Genomic DNA, 18,930 nt, shown 5'->3' with positions numbered 1-18,930 from the left:
CATTTTATATACTGTATAGCTATGTTAAAAAAAAACAAAAAAAAACACCAGTAATATTTGCAAAAGTCTTTATAATCAGAGTGACATTGGTGAATGTGGAACAAAAACCCAGTTGAATAAAACACCAAACCTTGAGACCCGCTGAACCATGAAATTAGTTTTTCTGTGCAACCCATGTCCCCACACTAGCTATATGAAGCATGAACTCAGTCAACTGCCTGCTGATAATGCTGGGAAGTCTTCCGGGTTGTCAGGGTCAGGAGCCGCTTCGCCCACCTGTGAGCAAGCAGGCACACCGATTAGCCACCAGCTGACAAAGGCAAACTACTGTTTGTTGACACAAAGCAAAGAAGCGTGGCATGAATGTTTACCTGCTCCAGTGTGGGTTTGGCTCTCTCCGGGTGACTGAAAAGACCACCACGAGCACCCCTGCCTCTTCCCCCTCGAGACGGGCGTCCCAGACTACCAAAGTTGATGTCCATAAGGGAGGTGATGTCATTCGCCGACCGGCGGAAGAAATGACCTTCTCCCTCTATTTCCTCCACATGCTCCTTCAGATGCTGGAGGTCAGATTGTACATGACCAATTAAAATGCCCACCCACATGAGTATGACCTGCTGGGTATTGCAGTCCAGATAATTGACTTAAGTACATTTAAATTGGAAGTCATTCCCAAAATTTTCTATGTACACCAGCTAGTCTAAAAACCGCATTCCGATTAATGATGTGCTTGTGGAGTATGAATTAAGCAGCGAAATCCAGCTCAGGGGGCGGCCATTTTGCCACTTGCTGCTACTGAAAATTGCATCACAGTTGTCGGGTAACAACCAATCACGAGAAACCTATTTTTGGCATTTGGTCACATGACATCTGCAAGATGAGCTGTAATTGGTCGTTACCTGAGCAAATGATATTTTCAGTTGACAACATCCTTTTGCTTTTGTGATGTTAAATTATATTTGTATTGACGGATCCATACACGATGCTCCTTCTGGCAATCTCCCTATGTTGTTTTGATACATTCAAAGAAAAACTTTACTGTTACAATGTTTGTTATGTAAATTGCAATAAAGTTATTTTTTTTTTTTAAAGTAAATACAATTTTGAAAAAAAATTCAGATGGCAGCAAATGGAAAAATGGCCGCTACCTCAGATGGGATAAAATAAAGACTGGCTTTTGCTGCTTAATTCATATTATACACGTGCAATATTAATCATATATATTGGAAATAACATTTTTGGGTCGAGTTCCTCAAAGATTTTAGGCATTATTTGAGCAGCTGAGGTCATCCAGCTGAAATTAAAGTACATACTACAGCTGTGCTTTAATTCCTTTTTTTTTTTTCTTCCTCTATTAAAAGAGTTAAAGGACCATTTATCGTTATTGATCTGCTCGATCAAGTGTGGCTGTATATGACCAGCAATTTTTTAACAGTTAAAGATGAGATATTAGTAGTGCATTATGTTTGGGCTGATCCAAATTAGGATCGTTGGGCAACAGTGTCTTGTCTGAATGTGTGCATACTCGCCTCCATGCGTTTAGACTTGTGGATGACTTTGGCCTTTGATGGAATCGTGTTGTCAGCTTTGCGGATATTGAACTCAGCCTTCGGACGATTGACCTCCTGCAAGGCCTTCCATTCATCTAGAGTCATCTCCACGGCAACCTGAACCATCATTTCTCCTTCCTCCTCAGGATTTGAACTAGTGGGGAAAAAAAACACACAAAAAAAAACAGTAACTTTCATAGTAGGGGGAAAAAAAACACACAAACACAGGAACAATGAAACATGCTTTAAAAAAAAAAAAAAAGAAGCCATCAATATTTACATCTTTGATAGGTCAGAACCAAGATATTTACATGTGGTACTCACATGCTCTGGTTTTCTTCCACTGGTGCTTGAGGCTCCTCAGAATGTGACTGAGCATCAGGCGTTGCATCAATTAACTCGCTTCAAGAACAAAAAAACTCTTGTGGCTTAACCAAATTTGACAATATGACAGTGTTGTGGACAGGCAGACACACCTTGCTGGTTCTTGAACACAACCCCAGTTCCAGGGACCTCTGCCGCCCCTCTTCTCATCAGGCGAAATACCGCTACAGAGAGTGTCAACAATGGAAGAGCTCTTTAAAACCTCCCATAGTGTGTCCAAAAAAAAATAAAAAATAATACAACTTACGTTGCGTTGTGACGGTCAAATTCTCTTTTGCCCCTAAAGACAACATTATCAGTGTTCCTTGTGTAACCTCCTCTCCTACCTCTGCCTCCCCCTCGGCTCCTGGGGTCAACAACTTGATCATTGGAAGGCCTTGGGCAAAATTAGGTTGCGTTACTTTACAATAGTTCAGTGATTCCTTATTAAGTGTTGAAATCACCGTTTAAGTACTTTTCAATTGTATTTAATTAAAGTTGAATCAATTTGCAATCAAAGTTGAACTGCTTTTAATAATTTAGGCATACTCAAAAAGCAGTTGGGTAAAAAATAACCCAATTATGAGTCTAAAATGGACCGATTCTCTACTTGGGTCTTTTTGACTCAACTTTGAGTCAAGAAATGGGTCTTTCAGCATAAAACAACTCAGATACTTTACTTGGGTCAATTTGTATAAAACAACCCAGAAGGTTTGTTCAAATTGACCCATGGAGTAGATCGGTCCATTTTTGATCCACAATTGTGTTACTTTTGACCCAACTGATTTTAACATATGCACAATACAGTTTAACTAAATGATTAGGTGTTTTATGTTCATATATTTAAGCGGAGTGTTAATGTGTGAAGTGTTCAAAATGCATTATGCAACATCTTAAAATACTAGCAAAATTTAGATAGTGAATAAAGTCTTTAAAACACTACTGTATTTCTTCTAATACACGTACAAACATACTACAATCACAGTTCAATATTTTTCCATTCGTACTACATACGTTTTATGTTTGAAGTGGTTATAAATGAAAGACCGAATCATTCTCCTTTCAGCAGTTGATCAGAGATGTGATCGCAGCATGCATTTTGTCGTCTTTCTGTAAAGCGCTTTGTGACAGCTTAGGCTGTTTGAAAGCGCTATAAATAAAGATGACTTGACTATGCTACACAAAAAGTCGTATTTGGCGTAAAAGATTGTGCACAATCGCTGAACGACTCGTAAACAAATCTAAAGACTTGGAAACGTACTTGGGGACGGAGAATTCCTGTGGGTACACAGCTGTGTTGGCCCTTCGCTCCCCATAGGCAGCCATCTTGGAGCCTCTCGTCTCTGCTCTAACATCCCCTCTAGCTCGGGCTGGCTGCTTAACTAGGAAGAGAAAATGGTTCATTACTACATTAAAGGCTTCCACTCAATAGTCAGCTTTCATCTTACCATCGTTAAAGTGACATATCATATAAAACCCAGTAATATCTGTGCACAAAGTTTGCACACCTCTGATGTAGGGGTTTGTTTGGACTATCAGAACATGTAAAGCCTGCCAGTATTCACTAGTAGCAGCTGACAAAGCAAACTGACCAGTGACCGCTCTTGGCAGCGGGGGTCCATTCTGGAAATGAGTTTGTTCTGTGTAGCAGAATATGGACATGGCATTGTTTGTCCCGTACCTGCATCGGGTTCTGGAATCGCCATTTTCACGATAGGCGTACGTCTGTCCTTCTGGGATTCCTTCTGTCCAGGTTTCTTCTGCTTGGCCTTTTTTTCGTCCTCCTCCTTCTTCTTCCTCCTCTTTCTCTCCGTCTCACGCTCCACCTCGCTTATTAAGTCCAACGGGTCCCTGTCGTCGTCGGGAAGATTCCCGAACCTGTTGGCCACAACGCAGCCGTAGGCGTCCGGCAGCATCTTAGTCTAGAACGGGGGGTTAGAGGGAGCGATATGAAAGCAAACGTAAAACTGTCATTATTAACGCTGTGTTGTTGTTTGTGTGTCAAACAACGTCACAAACCACCTGCTTCCTCCTTGACTGGTGACAAGAGACCACCAAACGACGTTCAAGTCTCCATTGAGCTTCGAACAAAAGGGCGACAAACTCCATCCACTTATATAAATGTTTTGCACGTGCGCTATCAAACACAGTCACGCCCCCTCATGAATACCCATCTTGTTGGTTTGAATGACGTCACCAATCAAAGGCGGTTATGCTGCATTCGAGGATAGTCGGAAGTCGGAAATATCCGTGTTGGTTCCGACCTGAAAGCGTTCGAAGAGAAAGTAAACAACCAAAATGGCGGATAGTGGTAATTGTTTTTTTTTTTTTTTAATTTTGGTTCACTCCAGAATATCTTCTATCATGACTTTTTAAACATTCTCAGTGTTAGAAGTTGTTGGTCTTGAACCAGGATCCCCACGGGCAGATGACGAGAACCACAACAAATGTAGATGCAGTAGTCTAGAAATACTTTACAGTTAACTGATGTGTGAAGCTATATGACGTACTGTATTTTGATTGTTTTTTTTTTTATCTACGTGCAGTTTGTGTGCACTGTGCAACACAGTATAGTCTTGTATGTATTCTTATATTTATTTGCTTTAAACACAAATAAGAATTTAAAAGCAATGACATTTCTCGATGCCTGTCTCACAATCCCTCGTTTGTTCTGAGTGTTTCCGGTTTCAAATAATTACGTAAGAAGTACTGGCGTTTCAGCATATACCTTTAAAAGTACCCCAAAACGTAATAACGTCAAATAGAGTCGTGTGCGCGGGAAAAGGCCACCATCTGCTCATCGGCGCTGTAAAATTAACCGCCTTTCACTCTCATTGGATCCGCCCAGGCCGCGCGTGCGGCAGCATCCGCTTCCTTGGCCAATCCGGGTGGACAAGCGCGAGCGCGCGCGCCCAGAGTTCAAACCTGATAGGGCAAAAAGTCTCAACCAATCACAACCACCGACCGCCATGACTTCCTGGCTACTGGCTGAGAGATTCGCGCAGAGGACGAGCCTGGCTCATCCTATTGGTCTCTTTCGTCATGTGGTTGAAATTCACTATAGCTGATTGGTGCGTTTACTGCTCGGGCGCGATTTTGCAACACGGTGCAATCGGTTGTGTGGGGCACACTGCTCAGACTGGACTCGCAGTACTTGGACCGACACAAGTCGTTTTTATTTAAGTTTGCGGGGATACTCGTTGACGAAGGACGGAGTTATTCTTTCCCCTGTTGGAAATGAAGGACGTATTTAGCCCGGATTAACACGGCGCGCCGTTTTTAGTAAGACGTTTAACTACCGAAGTGGGGCGGGGGAGCCACGAGAAAGCCGTCCGAATTTTCAGCCGTTTCCGGTACTTTTGACATCCAAACAATGGCCGACAACAAGCACCCTCAAGTTATCTTTTGCAACGACTCGCCCAAGGGAGTCCTGGTGTCCGTGATCAAGACCACCCCTATCAAACCCAAGAAGGTCGAGGCCATGACGCCAGCGAGCCCAGGATTCAGCGATTTCATGGTTTACCCGTGGAAATGGGGTGAGAACGCCCACAATGTGACACTGAGCCCGGGCTCGCTGAGCGGGGCTTCGTCCCCAGGCGGGCCGGCCGGAGACGCTGACGCGGCGTCTTCACCCGACCAGACCAAGGTACGACATTTTAACTACAGACGTCACTGCTGTAAACGTAAATAAATGACATGTTGTAAGATATAATCTGATTTAATATAATAGAGGGTCGTTTAAAAAAGGAGAAAAAAACAGGGTGTACTTGGTGGGTTTAAACCCCTTCCTGGTTTGTCAGCAGCTGCTCGCATCCATGACGTCCCGCCTGGCGCCAAAAAAAAACCCACACCGGAAGTGAATGAGTTAACGTGATCTTCGTTGAAACTCTCGCGAGATTATCTCGGGAACTGAAAACAATAGGCCAAGTTTTATAGTTGTAGTTCTTTGATGTTTACTTTCATATCGACTGTATTCTTTTATGATTACATTTATGTCGTGGATTGTGCTTTTGATCTTGGCCAGATCACCCCTGAAAGAGACGTTTTTTATTTTCTGGTTAAATAATGATATTTAATGTAATGTTTTTTTGTTTTTTTTTAATGCTTATGTATTGTATTTGTGACGGCTCTAATTTGAGATGGTGCATCTCAAGGGGCTGTGAATGAGCTGTCAAAATAATACACAATGCTGCGCTTTTGGTGTTCTGTTTAGCTATCAATCCCTCTTGTGTATGTCTATTTGATAACCACAATGTTATGAACAACTCGCTACAGCACAGCATTGTGTAATCATAATCAGTGCCTTATTTGTGGAAAATGAAGCTATTCAATTGTATGAATCGCAACAGGTGGATACTCCCGTTAATTTCTGTCATCTAGTGGATGAGTATTTAATTGCTCTGCCTGTCGGTATACATCGGTGGCATAGAACAAATACACTATTTGTAGTAATTAATCAAATTTAAAATAATTTTGGAACAATTGACTGAAACTGGATGAACTAGTGTGCCACGGCAATGATTGAGAATGGGTAAATACAGCTGTGTAGCGATAACATATTGTCTGATTAATACCTCTCTTGACCTTACCAATCAAAGATGAGCATTATCATATTGTTTGTGTATGTTGTGTCTGTAAACAGTGTTTGATTTTGATGTGATTTTGTTGTTGTGGTAAGGACGGCATCCGCAGAGGGCGCCCTCGAGCCGACACAGTCCAGGAGCTGATCAGCGAGGGGGAGACGTCCTCCAGCCGCATCCGTTGCAACATCTGCAACCGGGTGTTCCCCAGAGAAAAGTCACTCCAGGCCCATAAGAGAACACACACGGGTGAGTTGTGACAGGCAAAATGTGCGTGGAAGGCAGATGGTATTTATGTGAGATATGTATCACTCAATAATTGATAACACTGACGGGCCTATGCTTTCCGGCCCTCCAGGTGAGCGACCGTATTCGTGCGACTACCCTAACTGCAGCAAGGCGTTTGTCCAGAGTGGTCAGCTGAAGACCCACCAGCGTCTGCACACTGGAGAGAAACCCTTCGTCTGCTCTGAGAAAGGTGCTATTTTTGTTCGTCATTATTATGATTACCCATCTGAGTCTATTAAAAATGAGTGGAGCACATGGTGATGACATGGAACTGTCTGGGTGCTTTCCCAGTGGCTGTAAGCGTGCCCAGTCATTACAACTGGTGCTTTGCTAACAACCGTAAACGTGATGGAAAAAAACACAACAGTGTATTCAATACACAGAACATGATGAACAACAATGCCTAAATGCAATGATTGAAACGAACTAATAAAAGATCAACTTTAAAGTCTTGAAGGCTTGTACTCAACTCAACTCAAGTTTATTTATATAGCGCTTTCAAAGCCTGAACTGTCACAAAGCGCTTTACAGAACACCAAAAAACCCAAACATAAAACATTAACACCAGTACAATCACAACAAATCAACATTCTTCCATCCCTACATACGGTTTGATGTTTTAAGCAGTTTTTAGATGAAAGAGGACCGAATCAGTCTCCTTTCAGCAGTTGGTCAGAGACGTGATCTCAGCATGCATGCCGTCACACACGTTTGCTACAAGCTAAGTTTGCTTATAAGCTAGTTACACATTTGAAAAAAAAATGTTTGACACTTCCTGAAATGATTAACAATTTACCATATGATTAAATAGATATTGTCATTCAGTAGTTTTCTTGTCCACATGTAAATGACAGTCATTGAAATGAATTGGGGGGGAAATAACTATTTTATGTATTATATGTTTATATTAATCAGTAAGCAGTATTCTTTTTTTCTGCCAAAAATTGGTAACAGCCTTAAATTATTTACTTAAACTGGACCTCATATTGACTCAAGGGCACTTGGAAAACCTTGAGATGTTCACAGAATATGTCGTTTTGTTGTCAGAGTGCGGCAACCGATTCACGCACGCCAACCGACATTGCCCCAGGCATCCATTCTGCCGTCTGAAGAGGGAGGAGCCAAAGGAGGGCACGGGCAAGGCGCAGTCTGTCGACAACAAGGCAGTGGCGGAGTGGCTGGCAAAGTAAGACAACTTCCACGAATGATGCCTTCGCGGTCGACACGTTCCGGGGGGTTCAAAACGCTGGCGGTTTCCTCGCAGGTACTGGCAGACCCGAGAGCAGCGCGCCCCCACCACCTCCACCGCCAAGGTGAAGGCGCAGGGCAAAGCCAGGGCGGAGGACCAGGAGCAGCAGGACCCCATGGAGTTCCTCCAGTCTGACGAGGAGAACGACGAAGAGGAGGAGGCGGCAGAGGAGGAGAAGAGCAGCCATGGCGGAGCCGCCAAACGCCGGCTGCAGGAGCAGCGGGAGCGTCTCCACGGCGCTTTGGCGCTCATTGAGCTGGCCAATAATCTGTCTGCCTGAGCGGCATATTACTTCTGTCCAGCCCCAGTCTGCCTTCCTTCCCTTTAGTGTGCTGTAGCTTGACCACCATCAAGTACACGTCTGCTAGTTTCTTCTTGGCTTCCAAGAATTGACCTGAGATTAGCGTTCACAACTTCCGGCACAGCATCGATCCCTTTCCTCCCCAGGAAGGCACAAGCTAAAGCACCTTATTCAGCTTCCATTTATCCTTTTTAGGCTGCTATGGTAGATGTAAGTATATGAAGAATGTCGCTCTTCTTTTCTGCCTTTTAAAGGCGAACAAAGAGTACTTGTTTGTGTTCTTAAGTTGATTTGTTTTGCACTTTGACGGTAACAAGTTTATAAAGGTATGTTTTCAAGCGAGTGACTGTAAATATGGTTGAAAGTTTTGCGAACAGGGTGTGCGCCTCACAAGTCGTCGCGTCCGACGATGGGCGGGGTTGTTGTTTTTGTTTTTCCTTCTGGTGAGAACAACAGGTGATCATTGCAAGCCTAATCCATTTTCACAGCGTCGTCACGTGCACTTAAAACAGTTTTGGTAGGCTTAAGCCACGTTTAGTTTGGATCACGTACTTTAAACCCTAATCAGGCTTGCCTTTCCACTGCAGGGGATGAGATGGCATCATAAAAGACCATCTTTATCCGTGTTTTATTTTTTATATGTATAAATATATACACAGGATATACTTTTTTTGTTTCCTTCACATTCAATTGGCTCAACATTAAAGAAGATGGTGATCCTGCTGACCAATCAATGGACAGTAGTGTGTAGTAGCACTCTCCATCACTGCTTGGTAGAAATCGGGTTTGACGCTTGGCAGTGGTGCGTCGTGGCACCGAAAGGGAAGGATAGCGCTTTAACATATTTGTTGATCAGGGTTTATTTTTCCAAACTGCTGCTTGGTGGAACCCAAGGTCAGGATATTATAATTTGACCTTTGCCATCTTTTATATTAAAAGGTAGCAAATTCATTCGAAGAGGCTTATTGAGTCACTTATCCAAATGATTCAGATCCAAAATCTAGATGACACCTTTTGGGGAAGTTTCGGTCAGTATTTAAAAGAAAAATGAAGCACTTGTGTTTTAAAATAAATGTTGGATTATGCTTGCAATGCCTAGGATAACTTTGGGGAAAACAGCTTCTATTTGTCTGATTTTTGTTTGCTGGGTTTTATGTTTGCCTTTGAAGCTACACTACAAAAAAAACACTGTATCAAGTTTTGTAATAGCTCAACTTAAGTGTGTGGTTCTTCCTCCCCCCGAGTAAACCTATATCCAAACTTTAAAAAAATAAATCAATCAATCTTATTGGAGTTGGACGTGTTCTGCGAGGCAAAACTGGAAATTAGTTGTTGATAATCAAGTCACCAAATGTTTATTGTCTATTCTGAGGCGTTTTCTAACCTTTAGTCCTTTTATGTGTGTGGTTTGACAAAATGATGGCATTTAATATATACAGATTGTTAGAATAATATTATGTACAACTTACCAACCGCTTGACAGTGGAATTCTAGAATCAGTTCTCCAACGTTAACGTATTCCTGACACAGTCCTGTTTAGAGTGATTCCTGCTTGCTTGTTCATTTTATATTGTAACAATTACAAAAAGCTCGGGCTTCTCCTAACAAGCTGTACACTCTTATAACATTGTTGGTTTTCAATAAACATTCACGGATCCTGACACGGTCATTTGGTGTGTGTGTGTGTGTGTGTGTTTTTTTTTTTATCCTCTATATTTTAATTAATAACACGTCACTCCAATATCCAAACAGCACCACCCAGTGGCAGATATCACAATTGCACGTTTTCAATTCCAAGATCATATGGCTTAAGCCAGAATCTTATGAAACGTGAAAGAAATAAGTAGCTTTTTGAAATTATTAAAAGTCCATAGGCTCGGGTTCGAGTCCAGGCGCCGGCTGTCCTGGGTGGAGTTTGCATGTTCTTCCCGTGCCTGCGTGGGTCTTCTCCTCACTCCGGTCTCCTCTCACACACCAAAGACATGCATGGCAGGTTAATTGGGCTCTCCGAATTGTCCCTAGGTGTGTTTGTGAGTGTGGGTGGTTGTTCGTCTTTGTGTGCCCTGCGATTGGCTGGCAACCAGTTCAGGGTGTACCCCGCCTACTGCCCAAAGCCAGCTGAGATAGGCTCCAGCACCCCCTGCGACTGTGAGGAATAAGCGGTCAAGAAAATGGATGGATGGATAAAAGTCCATAGGATGGGGAAGATGGTTTCCGATACTCGGATCATATTTGTCATATTTTTTTCCCTGGATTTAAAGGCGAATTTAATGTCTATCAACAACTTGTTCCATTTTGTATGCAGCATAACAGCTAAATGCCACTTCACCATGTTTGCTAGAAGCCTGGGCTCCACTAATTGATCCGACTTTATAAAGCCCTACAAATTGAACAAATTCAATTCAATTAGCATTTCCTTCATGTACGCAGGACACAAACCATTAAGTGATTTATAGACAAGTAGCAGAATTTGAAAATAGATTCTTCAGGTATGGGAAGTTAATAACATAACAAATCTTCTGAGACTTTATTTGTTTTTAGAACTGTGTCACATGATGTCATAGCTTTATTATTTATAAGTTTAATAGAAATGTGAAAACTCATCAAATGCAGAGGCTTAGGAAATGTGTCCAAGAGAACATGTGGTCTCTCCACCCACTGCCATATTCTGTCGGAAATGAGGAGAAATTATTTTTAGTAGCGGAAAAGTAGCACATGTGGCAAGTAATTGTGTTTTTAAAAAATGAAGCATCGTTCACCTGCTCGTCATCAGACAACAGATGCATGATAAGCTTATACTGTGCTCATTAAATAGTAATGTCATCAATGTACTATTAGCAAAAAAAAAGAAAAAAAGTAAACGCTCACTGGTCACAACATTAGGTATTTCATCACAGGTCATTATGTGTTATCTATTAAAGGTATAGGCTAATATTTGAGGAAATATAGAGCCAATGTGATCCTGTTTACTTAATGGGTGCTTTTATTTTTATTTTCTATTTAGCATATATACACATATTTACAAAATAACCAGTCAAACATTACACACTATAATAGAAGCTGTCAGTCAGATGAATGGCTTGTAACGTTACCTCGGTGGGAATATTTTTCTTGTTATAAACCCAGCTGAAACCACTTTGAGCAAGATGAATGTATAACCTTCCACATTGAAGGTTGGTCCGAACTGTGACAGAAACATTCTTGCCACGTTCTTTCATTTCACAAACATACTTTCAGATTCATTTGACCTTGTTGCAAACACGGCACCGAGGACGATGATTGCAATGCTGTACTCACCTGGGAAATGTTATTATAAGAACAAAAAAATATATATTATAAATGATATTTAACCTATAGAGTATTTTATGATGTAGTATTAACAGTAAATGTATCTATGTATCACTGAGTCATATGCATAAATGGCTAATAGGAAATGAGCAAATGATATATATATATATTTTTTTTTGCATCATGACAGCTTTCTCACAAGAATTTCTCACATCCCGTTAAAAATATATTCAATTGACCTTCAGTTTTACCGCCAAGTGAATCAAGGAAGTGTAGGCAAATACACATCACTACTATTAAATATAATATGATTGAGTTTATTTGAAGGTGAAATGACACCAGAAAAAAAAAGTAGTAGTTTGTTTAGCACAAAAAAAAAGGCACAGTGATTTATTTTCACCCCAAGACTGTTTCAAGCCCCAGGCTATATCAACAGGAGCAGTCATGAACAGGAATGTACCAAAACTGTAATTTGATCCATTGACTAATACCATCAGAAGCCAACACAGATGTTTTACCAGAAATGGAAGCAAAATGTGTGTAAATAAAGTCGCATCGAGACGTTCACGCCACTAGTCAGTACGCTTTTCTCAGCCTCATCTGCTTCATCTTCAGAATCCTTTTCAGATCTTTTTCCATGCTGGGATGAGCACAAATTGGCTTTTTCCAGGCCCCCACATATATGCTGTAAAGCCAAGAGGAAAGAAAGATATTTTTTTATAAGAATACAGCATCAACACACTTCAACAGGCAGTGTTGTTTTAATATATATATATAAAAAAATAAATAGAAAGGATTGGGATAGGATTAGCCGCATGCTATGCTAGTATGGGATCATTTGCCCATGAGAACTGGTGAAAAAAAATAATATTGCATTCCTAGTTCTTTTGCTGCAAGAGGAAATTCATGGTTCTCCCCGTGCCTGCGTGGGTCTTCTCCGGGTACTCCGGTCTCCTCCCACATTCCAAAGACATGCATGGCAGGTTAATTGGGCGCTCCGAATTGTCCCTAGGTGTGCGTGTGAGTGTGGATGGTTGTTCGTCTCTGTGTGCCCTGCGATTGGCTGGCAACTAGTCCAGAGTGTCCCCCGCCTACTGCCCAGAGCCAGCTGAGATAGGCGCCAGCACCCCCCGTGACCCTTGTGAGGAATAAGCGGTCAAGAAAATGGATGGATGGAGGAAATTCATGGGGCACAATTAGTGTTCAATTTAGTTTTCTTACACCAGAGCGTCGATGTCACAGGGGCCATTGCTGTCCTGCATGTACCATGTCTGGACCTTCACGAGTATTGGCTTGGGGATGGTGTTCCTGGTTTTCACGCAACATTTACTGATGCCACCTAAAATTTAAGAACAATGGAGTGTATTCAATTAAATGACTAAATACAGAAACATGGGATAGATTTGTGTTGAAAATTGTTACATTTAGCAGTATCAATCAAGACATAGTCAACATTTCATTGCTCCACTATACTCAGCTTTTCATAATGTAGAATAGTGAATTCAAATTGGTCACAATATTAATTTGGTACAGAGCTGTGTCAAAAAGTATGTCTTTACAAATATAATATAATGCAAGATTTTGATTGAAGCTCTCTATCAGCCTGTTCATAGAAATGCTGTGTTTACCTTCAGTAGAGTCGATGGCCAACGCAACGAGGCACAAAATCACCACAATCATTTTCAGGTCCATGATGGCAGAAAGCTTGAGGTAAAGAAAACATGCTCTTCCACTCTTTATACGCTACGTATTGCCTTTGTATCTGCCCACGTTGAGCGGCGGGTGTACGTCACAACACTCCAACAGGCTCCGACAGGTTACAGGTTAATTGATGAAAATTGCCACATCAACAGCATTCTTATAAATTGGCAAGTAGGTCACAGGTTTCACTAATAAGATACAAGAGCTGTTTCAAAAATATTACCAAAAATAGCGCTCATGTTGACAAAAAGTCTTGACATTACAGCTTAATTACGTGTTCACATTCATATTTCAAAAGAAATATGCTTATTATTGTGCTTGTAATTTGCAGTGGTGTAAGACAGAACAACAACAACAACAACAACAACAACAACAACAACAGAACAACAACTCAACCTGTAACCCGAGGTGGCAAAAGTACTCAGAAGCAAGCGCAGGTAGCAGGTTTTTGTACAGACTGGTCTACGTAACAAATGTTAGCAACATTTAACTCGAAAAAAAGAACTTAATTTTCTGCACACAAAATAGCTAGTCTAATTTATAAACTTAAAACAATATGTGGTACTTGTTAAGAACTAGCTAACACTGGCTTGACGCGTATGCTAGCAAAACAATTTGTTTCCAAAATGTTGCTAACATTGTGAACTCAGTAACAAAAGTGGGTAAAATAATATGTGGTACTTGTTCAGAACTAGCTAACACTGGCTTGCCGTGTATGCTAGCAAAACAATGGTTCCAAAACGTTGCTAACATTGTGAACTCAGTACCAAAAGTGGGAAAAATAATATGTGGTACGTGTTCAGAAGTAGCTAACACTGGCTTGACGTTTATGCTAGCAAAACAATTTTTCCGAAACATTATTGTGAACACAGTAACTAAAGTTGGAAAAATAATATTTGGTACTTGTTAAGAACTCGCTAACACTGGCTTGACGTTTATGGTAGCAAAACAATTTGTTTCCAAAACAGCCAATTTTATATCAACGCCACATTTCATTGGTCAAGATGTGCGGCGGCGTCTCGATGGTCACAAAAATCAGAAGGGGTGGATACAGAATTACAGATACACAACATATGGTGGTACACAAACGGGGGAAAGCGAGAAACACGAGATTGAGGAAAAATAAGCTTCAAAAATGTAAAATTTTTACATATAGTTTAAACAAAGTTTGACGACAGTGTAAACTTTACAAAATTTTAATTTCTATGGCATTTTCATGTTTTGATGTCATCCGTGGAGGTTGAACAAAGTAGTGGTTAACTGAGTAAGGAGTAGAAAGTACAGATATCTGCTCTTAAAGTAAATCAAGTAAACGACAGACAGTTTGCTTAGCAACAAAGTATTTAGTGTATGTCTCCAACAACCAGTGTATTTTTGACGACTGTTTGCTCTTTACCAAGTCTTGAACTAACCTACTCGCATCCGCTTGGTCCTGAAAAGTGAGCAAGACCACTTGCCTTTGAAGCAACATTGTGCAAGGATGTTGGACTCGGTACAAACCGTTGGCAAAAGAAAAAAAAAAAAAAGAAAGACTTGGAACATTTACCAGCTGCCAGCTTTGTGAATCAGTGTACTTCGAATGGCCCTGATTCAACAATTTAACTGACAAAATCTAACAGGTGCTGGATTGTAATCACGCTGGAATTGACACAAAACAAACACCCACGTTCATTTGTGGACATGCTGAAACGTATCTGCGCTGAGACATTCATTATTCAAATCATTTACAAGAAACAGACGAGAAACATTTTTCGATTGTGCTCGCTAGCATGTCCTTGTTAGGGTCTTTGTTGGGTGCAGTAGCCTTTATATTCAAATATTTGCTGGTAGCATTCTAAGCTGAATCAGACAAATGCAACACACTTTTTGGTTTAATATATACTCTATCATTTTATTCCATTTTCACTCAACAGTCACATACACAAACTGCGAAAGAATTGTAGCCCAGCTATGGCATTTTATTTACATACAGTCTTGACTTGTACGTACTCATTTTTAGAATCTGAAGGCTGAGGTGCATTGGGAGTTCAAAATGATTTATTTACAACTAATATTGTTCATCTACAGTACTGTATCTATGTCAGTGGTGTATAGCAGAGCAATTCAACGCTCTACCACTAGATGGCAGAAAATGGCAATTTCAGTTGTTTTTGTGTTCTTTTTGTTTTGTTTTTTTAAATATGTGCTTTGGCTCAAAAAAAGATTAAATACTGACATAAGTGAGTGTAGGTTTCAGGTTTGGAGTATCAAAAGCTTTTAAGTGAGTAACTTGTAGTACAGAGTTTTAGTACTCAGTCTGCCCCCTGGTGGCTACATGGAGAAGGCGCAGAAGCAGCTCTGCAGGTGAGCTCCCTGCAGAGGTTTGGTTCGGATTCTCCGCCTCAGCCTCACCCATGCAGGAGGAGTCCACTGCACAGCTCTCTGCAAAAAAAAAAAAAATAGAGAAGTTATTCTAACCATTGACAAGATGACATATAAATACTCATGGCAATTAGATTTAAAGCATATTTTTTAATATACCAGAGTTACAGCAGAGTCCCGAAGCGGCGCAGCGGCCCCCCTCTAGTTCGCAGGGTCGCCCACCGGCCTGGCAGGGGGTAAGCAGGTAGTTCTCCTCCACGCAGTGAGTGGTTTCCGGGGAGCCCAACAGACACCCGAAGCCGTCAACGCAGCAGATGTTGGGGCCGTAGCAGCGGCCTCTTTCCCCGGGGCCGCATGACATGCACTGCAAGTCACAAATAGCACACACTGTGAGTGTTTTGGACATTCTTTTACTAAAATTAACTTCATTGGCCACTGAGAACTAACTGGCCTAACTCCACTGATGTCACTTTTGACCTAAAGTGCAGATATGAGAGAAATCAAAGTTAAGATCCATTTTTGACATGAAATGATTTTTTAAAATCATCTTTCATAATATATTGAGAAATTTCATGGATGTTTTGACCACTATTGCACTAGACAAGCAACAGTAAAACTTGAAATCACTCCCCTGCAAATGAACATAAATGCAGTTAGCCCACTCTTAGTATCACAATTCAAAGGTTGTATACCTTGAAAAGGGAATTTTGTCACATGACCGCTTCAAATAATTTGCTATCTATAATATGTGTGAGCATTTTAAAACATGTACATAACTTTAAAATGTACATACTTTTAAATGTGTCTTTTTTAAATTTATTTGAAATAAGCCATGAAAGCACAGAGCTATTAAATCTTGAATGGAGATATACTGTCTTTTATTAAGTACACCTTGGAAAATTATTCTCTTGTCCACTAGTGTTCATAACCAAGCCAATAAGTGAGGGAAAATGTATAACTGGCAAACATTTATATAACTGGCAACTACACAACAATACTGCCTTGAGTGCTTTTTTTTCTTATTTTTTTTAATACACTTTTTAAACTATATTAGTACTTAATTGGTTAAAAAAACATTAAATATTATTATATAAGCATAAATATACATATTTACAAATTGCCAACAAAATTTAAACATAAAAAGATTATTTTTGTGAATGAAATATCTGAACATTTTTCCCCAAAGTTAGATATTTACTCCAATAATATGTATTTCATTTCAATATGTTTGATATTCTAATGGTAATTCTCTTTAAAATGTTATTAAACCTGAATTCAATATTTCATGATGCAAAATCGGATAACGTTTTTTTTTTCCCCTTCATGATTAACCGTTAGGCATTATTGTGACCCGTTTTGGGCTTTTTGATGGTTCTGACCAAGTCATTTCAAAATAAGATAACGCCCAGGGGCTAATAATGAAATTTACTGAAACATTTAGAAAGCTGCAGATAATTTTTTCTTGTTTTGTTTTTTTACAATTTTACATAATGTAATAATGGAAAGTTTGGAATATGTCACAATTTTGCTCTGCATAAAGCAAAACAAATACCAAAAGTCTTTTTGAATTTTGTTGAGATATTTCAATTAGTTGTAAGAACCTCATTTTGTAAAGTGCTCAAATTCTACTTCAATATTTCAGAAATTAACAAAATAACGAGCGTTTTTACTTTTTTTTTTTTTTTTTTATAAATAATTAAGTACAATCATAATGGTCCAAAATTTCACATATATAAAGCGTCATGTACTCGAATTTTTAAATAATTTAATACAAATGTTTAACGTATGTTTATCTGTCACGACTTTATTTTATAATAATACTGCTACTACTACTACTACTACAATACGAAGCAATGCATTCCAATAAATATCTATTTGTGGTTTTTAAGTCCTGTACTGAGGAAAAGAAGCAAAGACAAAAAGTGCTGTCGCCCACCTGTCTGAGTCCATTCTCGGCCAAGGCTCGCTTGCCTCCCCTGGGGCAGTTCTGGATGTAGCAGGCGGAGGAGAGTGCGAGGAGTCCCATGACGCACAGGGGGAGCACGGAGGAACGAGCCATCGCTGCTGAGCTTTGCTTGCTGCCGGATGCCTCACCTCGCTTTTAAGCACTTGATTGACACTTGTCCGTGACGTCACAGGCGCGCCAGAGGTCGGGGCGGATGTGTTTGTGTGTTTGCGCATCACTTATCCGCACCAACGGCAACAAATGTTTTTGTCTGTATTCACCGTGCGACAATAATCAAGCTGCTGGCAAAAGGACAAACTGTTAAAAAAAAAAAGGGGGGGGGCAAACCTTTAACACAATTAACAGTTTGTCAGCTACTATTGAGCACTTCGTGATCAAGCAGTCCAATCAACACGTAAAAATACTTACGGCACAACCTCAAGGTGACTCGCATTACCCCCTTATGTTTTGTTTTTATGACTATTAATGAGCCAAACAAAATCAGCATTTAAAATCCACTTGCGTTGCATGTGTTGCATTGTAGCTCGCCAATTAGATGTTTTGCTTCTAAGCACTTAAGGACATTTACATCATCCGGAGCCCTCAGGTTAAAAACTTACAAAACTGACCACCCGAGAGCTTCACATAAAATGGCAAAATATTCCCATATGTAGTATGACACTCATAATTTTCGATTAAAAAACAAAAACACACCAGAAAACAGAGTAATTTAAAATGATTATTTATAATTCAGAAACAACTTAACTTTAAAGTACAAAGTGGCAACAACACAGGTTTGGCTCTGCCAAACCACAAGAATTGTTTTCTGCATTGCATATAGGGGCAACACGGTGTACTACTTAGCACATTCTCAGGATAGGTTCCAGCTCGCTCAAATGAGGACAAGCACCATATATATAAAAAAAATTGGATGGCAATTTATTGTACACAACAAGAAAGTACTGATGTTTTCACCTGACGCCATTTTGCATGCAGCTGTTCAGGAGCGGATGCAGGATCATGACCTTGATTATGCTTGATGTTGTCATGGAAACCAACAAGCTTGTCAATGTGGTTGTAAGGTACAAGTCTTGGGGTCACTTTGCATCAGTTTACATGCTCACCTCACTCGTACATACATGGACAAAATTGTTGGTAAATAATAATGATAAATAGAAATCATTTCATTTCTATTTAACCAATGAAAATCGTCACTGCTTTTGAATTGTAGTTCAACAAAATTATTAGGAAAAGAAAATAGTCATGAAGCCTGGACAAAAATGATGGCATCACTGGAATAAATT

At 40.2% G+C, this 18,930-nt stretch overlaps 4 protein-coding genes across 5 annotated transcripts; 1 reads left to right on the top strand and 3 right to left on the bottom strand.

Annotated features, from left to right (window-relative positions):
• Positions 1-51: 51 nt before the first annotated feature.
• Positions 52-4,194, bottom strand: LOC144018520 (intracellular hyaluronan-binding protein 4-like). 2 transcript variants are annotated; one of them, XM_077520737.1, is made up of 9 exons: positions 3,933-4,194; positions 3,595-3,835; positions 3,175-3,295; positions 2,182-2,310; positions 2,027-2,098; positions 1,875-1,952; positions 1,530-1,704; positions 372-560; positions 52-276 (listed from the first exon to the last, which is right to left on the bottom strand). In XM_077520737.1, the coding sequence occupies exons 1-9, from the start codon at positions 4,020-4,022 to the stop codon at positions 211-213; spliced, it is 1,161 nt and encodes a 386-aa protein (XP_077376863.1). In that variant the 5' UTR covers positions 4,023-4,194; the 3' UTR covers positions 52-210. The 2 variants fall into 2 exon arrangements, with proteins under 2 accessions (XP_077376863.1, XP_077376864.1); XM_077520738.1 differs by having other exon boundaries at positions 3,936-4,178.
• znf367 (zinc finger protein 367) lies at positions 4,175-9,992 on the top strand. Its single transcript, XM_077520739.1, has 5 exons — positions 4,175-5,559; positions 6,592-6,742; positions 6,852-6,971; positions 7,829-7,967; positions 8,046-9,992. The coding sequence occupies exons 1-5, from the start codon at positions 5,287-5,289 to the stop codon at positions 8,308-8,310; spliced, it is 948 nt and encodes a 315-aa protein (XP_077376865.1). The 5' UTR covers positions 4,175-5,286; the 3' UTR covers positions 8,311-9,992.
• Positions 9,993-11,915: 1,923 nt separating this feature from the next.
• ccl27a (chemokine (C-C motif) ligand 27a) lies at positions 11,916-13,490 on the bottom strand. Its single transcript, XM_077522652.1, has 3 exons — positions 13,248-13,490; positions 12,841-12,958; positions 11,916-12,304 (listed from the first exon to the last, which is right to left on the bottom strand). The coding sequence occupies exons 1-3, from the start codon at positions 13,309-13,311 to the stop codon at positions 12,196-12,198; spliced, it is 291 nt and encodes a 96-aa protein (XP_077378778.1). The 5' UTR covers positions 13,312-13,490; the 3' UTR covers positions 11,916-12,195.
• Positions 13,491-15,190: 1,700 nt separating this feature from the next.
• On the bottom strand, positions 15,191-17,779 carry avp (arginine vasopressin). Its single transcript, XM_077521517.1, has 3 exons — positions 17,618-17,779; positions 15,841-16,045; positions 15,191-15,741 (listed from the first exon to the last, which is right to left on the bottom strand). The coding sequence occupies exons 1-3, from the start codon at positions 17,738-17,740 to the stop codon at positions 15,605-15,607; spliced, it is 465 nt and encodes a 154-aa protein (XP_077377643.1). The 5' UTR covers positions 17,741-17,779; the 3' UTR covers positions 15,191-15,604.
• Positions 17,780-18,930: the final 1,151 nt, after the last annotated feature.

Source organism: Festucalex cinctus, chromosome 5 (assembly GCF_051991245.1).
Source record: "Festucalex cinctus isolate MCC-2025b chromosome 5, RoL_Fcin_1.0, whole genome shotgun sequence".
Taxonomy (NCBI): domain Eukaryota; kingdom Metazoa; phylum Chordata; class Actinopteri; order Syngnathiformes; family Syngnathidae; genus Festucalex; species Festucalex cinctus.
The sequence above is the reverse complement of the archived record's forward strand: the minus strand, read 5'-3'. Positions and strand labels throughout refer to the sequence as shown.

Coding starts and splice junctions, on each gene's coding strand:
- LOC144018520 (XM_077520737.1), bottom strand. CDS start 4,022: ATGGAGTTTGTCGCCCTTTTGTTCGAAGCTCAATGGAGACTTGAACGT. Junction 3,836..3,932: donor AGTCAAGGAGGAAGCAGGTG/GTTTGTGACGTT, acceptor CCCCCGTTCTAG/ACTAAGATGCTGCCGGACGC. Junction 1,953..2,026: donor TGTGTTCAAGAACCAGCAAG/GTGTGTCTGCCT, acceptor TTGTTCTTGAAG/CGAGTTAATTGATGCAACGC.
- znf367 (XM_077520739.1), top strand. CDS start 5,287: ATGGCCGACAACAAGCACCCTCAAGTTATCTTTTGCAACGACTCGCCC. Junction 5,560..6,591: donor CTTCACCCGACCAGACCAAG/GTACGACATTTT, acceptor TGTTGTGGTAAG/GACGGCATCCGCAGAGGGCG. Junction 6,972..7,828: donor CTTCGTCTGCTCTGAGAAAG/GTGCTATTTTTG, acceptor TTTTGTTGTCAG/AGTGCGGCAACCGATTCACG.
- ccl27a (XM_077522652.1), bottom strand. CDS start 13,311: ATGGACCTGAAAATGATTGTGGTGATTTTGTGCCTCGTTGCGTTGGCC. Junction 12,959..13,247: donor GGCCATCGACTCTACTGAAG/GTAAACACAGCA, acceptor CTTAAATTTTAG/GTGGCATCAGTAAATGTTGC. Junction 12,305..12,840: donor TGTGACATCGACGCTCTGGT/GTAAGAAAACTA, acceptor TTGGCTTTACAG/CATATATGTGGGGGCCTGGA.
- avp (XM_077521517.1), bottom strand. CDS start 17,740: ATGGCTCGTTCCTCCGTGCTCCCCCTGTGCGTCATGGGACTCCTCGCA. Junction 16,046..17,617: donor CCGAGAATGGACTCAGACAG/GTGGGCGACAGC, acceptor TGTGACTTGCAG/TGCATGTCATGCGGCCCCGG. Junction 15,742..15,840: donor GGGACTCTGCTGTAACTCTG/GTATATTAAAAA, acceptor TTTTTTTTGCAG/AGAGCTGTGCAGTGGACTCC.